Source organism: Apium graveolens, chromosome 10, assembly GCF_009905375.1.
Source record: "Apium graveolens cultivar Ventura chromosome 10, ASM990537v1, whole genome shotgun sequence".
Classification (NCBI taxonomy): Eukaryota; Viridiplantae; Streptophyta; class Magnoliopsida; order Apiales; family Apiaceae; genus Apium; species Apium graveolens.
This window is the reverse complement of record NC_133656.1, coordinates 7,598,370-7,605,359: the sequence shown is the minus strand read 5'-3', so window position 1 is coordinate 7,605,359 and position 6,990 is coordinate 7,598,370. Positions and strand designations below refer to the sequence as shown.

General features: G+C 41.7%; 1 protein-coding gene across 1 annotated transcript; it reads left to right on the top strand.

Annotated features, from left to right (window-relative positions):
* Window positions 1-3,396: 3,396 nt before the first annotated feature.
* LOC141690395 (uncharacterized) lies at window positions 3,397-3,996 on the top strand. The gene has a single exon (XM_074495202.1). It carries the CDS (start codon window positions 3,397-3,399, stop codon window positions 3,994-3,996), a length of 600 nt encoding a protein of 199 aa, XP_074351303.1.
* Window positions 3,997-6,990: the final 2,994 nt, after the last annotated feature.

Below are 6,990 nucleotides of genomic sequence, written 5' to 3'. Positions count from 1 at the left end.
CCTGATATTAAGTTCTTAAACTAAACACAACAGATTAGACATGACATCACAAATATATCTAACAAGATATCTAAGAAACTTGAGGTTAGAGTCTTTTATTTGATAGACTCTTCCATGCAACTTCAGAGCATTTAGTAGCTTTTGAAATCTACTAAAAATATCAGTGAGAGACTCACTTTCTTCACAGTGGAAATGCTCATATTGCTGAATCAGTAGCTGCATCTTGTTCTCCCTTACTTGCTTAGTACCATCGCAAATAATCTAGATTATGCCCCAAACCTCTTTGGCTGTTTTACAGTTAATGATGTTATTAATCATATCACCATCAACTCCATTGAACAAAATGTTCATGGCCTTCTTATCTTTCCTGACTTGCTCAATATCAGGATCTGACCATTCATGCCTAGGTTTGGGAACAAATGGTTCATTGCCAGTTACAGCTCTCATTGGTACATGAGGACCTCTCTCTATGCAATCCACATAGGCCTCATCTTGGGAAAGAAGATGTAGGTGCATTTTCACCTTCCAGTGGTGATAATTATCTTTGTCCAGAAATGGAATTTTGATTCCAACATCCTTCTTGTTCATCTTGCTGTTTATTGTGATTTTACACTCTTTGTACTTCAAGAGCTTGCTCTGATACCAATTGTTATTCCCTAACAATACAACAAGAATTACAGAAGGGGGTTGAATGGAATTCTGGCTACTTTTTCAAGATTTTAAAAACTGTTCTAACTGAATATATATAAGTGTTTGATTTGCAGAGTGCGAAATGAATGAGTTATATAAATCAAAACACAAAGTAATAAAAACACAAGGTTTTAAAATTTTCTGGTGGATTTGAATATATCCACCATATCTATATATATATATATCAGTTTGAGAACTCTGTGTATCTTAGAATGGCTCACAGTTGTTTTACAAGTAGAACAAACAAACTACAGAGAAATTCTTGACAAGTACAACTTTTTCTATCTCTCTTTAAAATGTGTTTGCTTAGTTAAATATTCTACTAGCTACACTTGGTTTATATATCACCAAGTTTACATGACAATAGGAAAAGATAATAAAACAAAACATATCTAGTCTAACTCCTTCTTCACTATTCTATTCCAGCATCTTTGAATATCTTCACAATTGCATGGAAATGGTAATGCTTCTTTGTTCTCAAATTCCTGCTTAACAGGCTATCACATTCTTTTTGCAAATACCCAACGCATGTGACTGTGTTGTCACTGTCAACTAATATTTGAATTTGATCATCCGTCGGGTACATGTTTGTCATCCGTCGGGTAGCTTTGTTGATCATCTGTCGGGTAGCTTTGTTGATCATCTGTCGGGTAGCTATTTGTCACTTGACTCCATTTCACTTATACAGAATTATAAGACATCTCATATTTACAATTAATCAACCTATTATGCATATCCACTAGTAGTCAACATGACTCATATACTCCTACAGAATCTACACAAAGTTGTTTGCAGAAATGTGTTACAATTCTTATTATTACATAAGCTACTCACTCGATGGATGTTAATCTGTTATCCTTCGGGACTGTAAGGTTTATCCGTCGGGACTATATTAGATCATCCGTCGAGTGCTACAAAATTCACTAAGTTAAATCTACTAAGGTGATTTGTTTAACTTATCATCAAGTTCACAACATATTCCTAAGATTAAGGCTTAAGCATTTAAATTATGAACTCTTTTTGTTACGTAGTTTTTCTTTTGTAAATATTTGAGGTGAATTTTCTTTTTCTTTCTTTTTAAGTTTACAAAATATGACTGCCTTATTAAATTTTAAAAGAATCTAGGGAATTTGGTTTTATTGAGATAGTAAAATCATAACCGGTAAATGTGGCTTTTGCTTTAAAGTTCATTATCTTTTCAGATTGTGGGATCAGATCTCCTCGCAATAAAAAATTATGTTTGCAATGTGTTCACTGTTCCATCGTCCTTTTACATTTGCAATGTCTTCCCTATATCCCGTTAGTTGTGTTGGACCAAGACAAGATGGCCCAAAGGAATCATAGTTAGGATAATTATGAAATATTATGTAAAGCCCAAGAAGGCCCAATTTGTAAGATAAAGCCCATTTGGGACCTGGTATAAATAAAAGACGACAACCCCATTGAAAGGGGTTGGCTCATTAAGCAAAGAAGATCATCTCCTAAAACTATAGTCTAATAATAATAATAATATTATTATTGGCACATCATTTGGCGCTAGAAGGAGCTTTGCTTTCACAAGATCCAACCAGAAGATGAAGGACAACTTTGGCACATCATTTAGATGAAGATGAAGCACATCATTTAAAACACGAGATTAACCATCTCCGTCGAGAGCTCCAACAAACTACAATTCAAAATGAAGGACAAGACGATGAATTTTATGACGAGGATGATGCTGAGTACGAATATGAACCATCGGTAGAGTCGACATATTCGCAACCACGCGAACGTCGACAGAGGACAGTGTCATCTGTCGATGTCTCGCATCAGACAGAATCCACAGAATCTATATCTCACGAGGAGTTCGCTAAAATGCAGGAGGAAATCACCCAGATGTGTACCTTGATGAGAAATCAGGCAGGGTTTGAAACCGTTTCCGAGAGCCCCCTATCATTAGTGCTTGAGAAGGCGCGCATCGACAGGATATTGAAAACGCCTGCTCTCGATCGTTTCGACGGATCCTCGGACCCGTTAGCATTTCTAAACACATTTGATGGTCGTATGGCTTTCTTCGGCCACTCGGAGATCGCTAGGTGTCAGTTCTTCTCCACTTGCCTTCAAGGCACGGCTCTCCGATGGTACAGTAACTTGCCACCTCGGTCAATCGACTCGTGGACAACTCTGAAAAGCAAGTTTCAAGCCCGATTTTCCAGCAACTACAAGGGAATCAAAGTTACAGCATCCTTGATGACAATGCATCAACGCTCCGGTGAAAGTCTCAGGAGTTTTCTAACCCGGTTCAGAGAAGAGATAGCAGAAATTCCAGACTTAATAGAACAGATGGCTGTCAATTTCCTGACAGCGGGCATCGATAAGTCTAGGCATGGCCTTCTTTTAGAAGAGATCTTTGAAAAAAGGCCGAAAACCCTACAGGCCGCGTTCCAGATTATAGAACACCGCATGATGCTTCAAGAAGCGGTAAGCTGGTCGTCAAAATATGAACGACGCCGAAGCTACAGTCCACGATCCCCCGCGAGGGAAAGGCGCCGAGAGCGCCGTAGGTCGCCCCTGCCACGCACATCGGACCTTCCCCCGAGGGATAGAAGGAAAAGAGATTGGCAGCCCCACAATTGATCTGAAAAAGAGTTCACTAAACTCAACACCGAAAAATCGACAATTTTGGCGGTGTTAAAAACAGAACCGGATTATCGCCCTCCAAGACCCATGAAACCAGGAAGACCCCCAAGCTCCAGATATTGTGAATATCATGAAGATACTGGCCATACAACAGAGCAATGTTTTCAGCTTAATAATCTCATCGAAGGAAAAATTCGTCGAGGACAATTAGTCCACTATGTGCAGCACGATGATGAACCCAGACGTCGCCATCGAGGCGAGGATGATCATGCAATCGACGTTATTTTTGGTGGTATAGCCGCCGGGGGCCTCTCCCACAACTCTCGCAAGATTTATGCTCGAGAAGTCTTTAATGTCAATCCCTCGGCAGCTAAACGCCCTCGAGCGAACCCCTCCCTAGTCATCTCTTTCTCCGATGATGATTATCATCCCGGTCTCATCGAAGGCCATCAAGATGCTCTCGTCATCACAACACGTGTGGGAAACAACACGGTTAAGAAAATGTTGGTCGATAATGGTAGCTCCGTCGACGTATTATATCATCATGCATTTTCCCGAATGGACATAGGAGATCGAAGACTCGAGAATTCCCGAACACCGTTATACGGGTTTACAGGCAATGAGGTTCATGTGGTAGGAACCATCGATATGCCAGTGCTTTTCGGTTCCCCACCCTGTCAGATTTGAAAAATGGTTAAATTCCATGTGATTAGTGCTTCCTCAAGCTTCAACGCTATTTTGGGACGAACAACGATCACCGCACTCCGAGCTATAACATCTATCTCCCACTTAAAAATGAAATTTCCCACAGATTTCGGCGTGGGAGAAGTGATTGGTGATCAAGTAACAGCAAGACAATGCTACCTAACCACTGTGTCTCCAAGAAAAAAGATTGACGAAGAGTTTGATGTTAATCAAGTGCTCGACATCGACCCCAAGGACCTTGTGGAACCACCCACTAGCAATTCTTGCTCTCCCGCCGAAGAAACTGAAGAAATAGAAGTGATCGAAGGAAATCCTGGTAAAACCACAAGGCTCGGCAAGAATCCCCCTGATCAACTAAAGAAAGATATCACGTGCCTTATCCGTGAGTTTTCTGATATTTTCGCCTGGGATCCAAAAGATATGCCCGGGATCCCTGAGATTGTCGCTCGACACTCTTTGCACATCAGTAAACACATCAAGCCGGTGAGGCAAAAAACATCGTACATTCTCTGCTGAAAAAAGGGCAGCCATCGACCTGGAGATCAATAGATTGCTCGAGGCCGGTTTCATCGAACCAGTACAATTCCCCACTTGGATCTCGAATGTGGTTCTAGTCAAGAAAAGTAACGGGAGGTGGAGAATGTGCATCGATTACTCAGATGTTAATAAGGCATGCCCCAAAGACTTTTATCCACTTCCGAACATCGATCAACTTATTGATGCGATAGTTGGAAACGAACTTCTCTCTTTCATGGATGCCTTTTCGGGGTACAATCAGGTTAAAATGGACTTGCAAGACTGGCAGCAAACCGCATTCATCACACACCGGGGAGTCTTCGGATACCGAGTGATGCCTTTTAGTTTAATCAACGCTGGAGCTACTTTTCAACAAATGATGGATAAAATATTCGGCACACAAATTGGGAGAAACATGCTGATATATGTCGACGACATGATCACGAAGTTGAAGGTTGCATCTGACCATGTCATAGACCTCCGCGAAACGTTTGAAAACGCGAGAAAAAACAACATGCGGTTAAACCCAGCTAAATGCTCATTCGGTCTTACTGCCGGAAAATTCCTCGGGTTTTTGGTTACACAAAGAGGTATCGAGGCAAATCCATCCCAAACAAGAGCGATCTCAGAAATGGAAAATCCAAAATCAATAAAAGATTTGCAAAAGTTAACCGGTTGCATCGCCGCACTTCGGAGGTTTATCCCCCAATCGTCAAAAAGATGCCTCCCCTTTTTCTCAGCAATAAAGGCAGCTTCCAAATCACCTCACTTTGAGTGGAATGAGGAGTGCGAGAAAAATTTCTCCAAGCTAAAGGTATTCCTTACAAATCCTCCCATCCTCACTCGGCCCTTGTCAAATGAGCCTCTGAAAGTATATCTCTCTGCATCCGATGAAACGGTCGCGGCCGTTCTGATTCAAGTCAATGAAGGAAAAGAAATCCCGGTATATTACATTAGCCACTCTCTTCGAGATGCCGAAGTCAGATACCCGCAAGTAGAAAAATTGGTATATGCCTTAGTTGTCGCAAGCCGAAAGCTTAGACATTATTTCCAGGGAAGGGAGATGCATGTGCTTACACAACCCCTGAAGAGGATTCTACACAAACCCGACATGACGGGTAGACTTGTCGCATGGACGATAGAGTTAAGTCAGTTCTATATTGAGTATAAGCCTCAAACTGCGATAAAGGCCCAGGTTCTTTCAGACTTTGTTGCTGAGTGTCAGTTTCAGGCCAAAGCCCAGAGTTTCGACAAAAATCACTTAAGACCATGGTTGCTGTTTATCGACGGATCCTCGACGGCTGACTCCGCAGGAGCAGGAATTATTTTAATAAGTCCGGGGGGATTCAAAATCCAGCAAGCTCTAAAGTTTGAATTTCTGGCAACAAACAATGTCGCCGAGTACGAGGCACTCATCGCAGGCTTAAAGCTGGCTATGGATCTTGAAGCTGAAAATATTGACATATTTGGAGATTCTCAGTTAGTCTCCAAGCAAATAAGCGGGGAATTCAAGGCACATAATGAGAAAATGGATCAATACTTGGCAAAAACACAAGAGCTACTCAAGAAATTTTCCTCATGGAAACTTTCCAATGTCGACAGAGAAGAGAACCAATGGGTTGATCATTTGGCCAAGTTAGCCTCTTCGAGTCTTCCACTCAATCCCAATCCGGTGTACGTCGATGTCCTAGTTACTCCCACCATCGATGAGCTTTCTATCAACCAAATCCAGAATAACTCTGACTGGCGAAAACTGTTTCTCGAGTTCATTATTGACAACAAACTCCCGAGCGAGAAACGCGAAGCTCGCTCACTTATGTTCAAGGCAAGAAATTACTGTGTAATTGGTTCTTCGTTGTACCGGCACGCTCTATCTGAACCATTACTCCGATGTCTGACGTTAGAGGAAGCCCATCTAGTGATGATCGAGGTTCACACAGGAATCTGTGGAGATCATCTCGGAGGAAAGAACTTGGCCCTCAAAATAATCAGGCAAGGTCTATATTGGCCCACAATTCGGAAAGACTGCGAAGAATATATCAGAAAATGCCAAGTATGCCAGCTACATGGAAACGTGGATCACCGACCCACGACCAATCTCAATTCTGTCCTCGCACCATGCCCTTTCTTCCAATGGGGCATCGATATCGTAGGACCCTTTCCAAAATCTAAGAACCAGTGCCAATACATAGTGGTAGCCGTGGATTACGCTACAAAGTGGGTTGAGGCGAAACCACTTTCAAAGATCAGAGAGAAAGAAATGATTGAATTCTTCATGGAATACGTGGTATTCCACTTTGGAGTTCCGCGAATCCTAGTTTCAGATAATGGAACACAGTTTGTGGGGGCTCAATTTGAGAAAACTTTAGAGGAGCTAAAAATCCAACACATCAAGGCATCAGTGGCATATCCACAAGCCAATGGGTTAGCAGAGGTAACAAATAGAACCATCCTACAAGG

What these genes read in the sequence shown, in the direction of transcription:
- LOC141690395 (XM_074495202.1), top strand. Translation starts at nt 3,397, where the DNA reads ATGAAACCAGGAAGACCCCCAAGCTCCAGATATTGTGAATATCATGAA.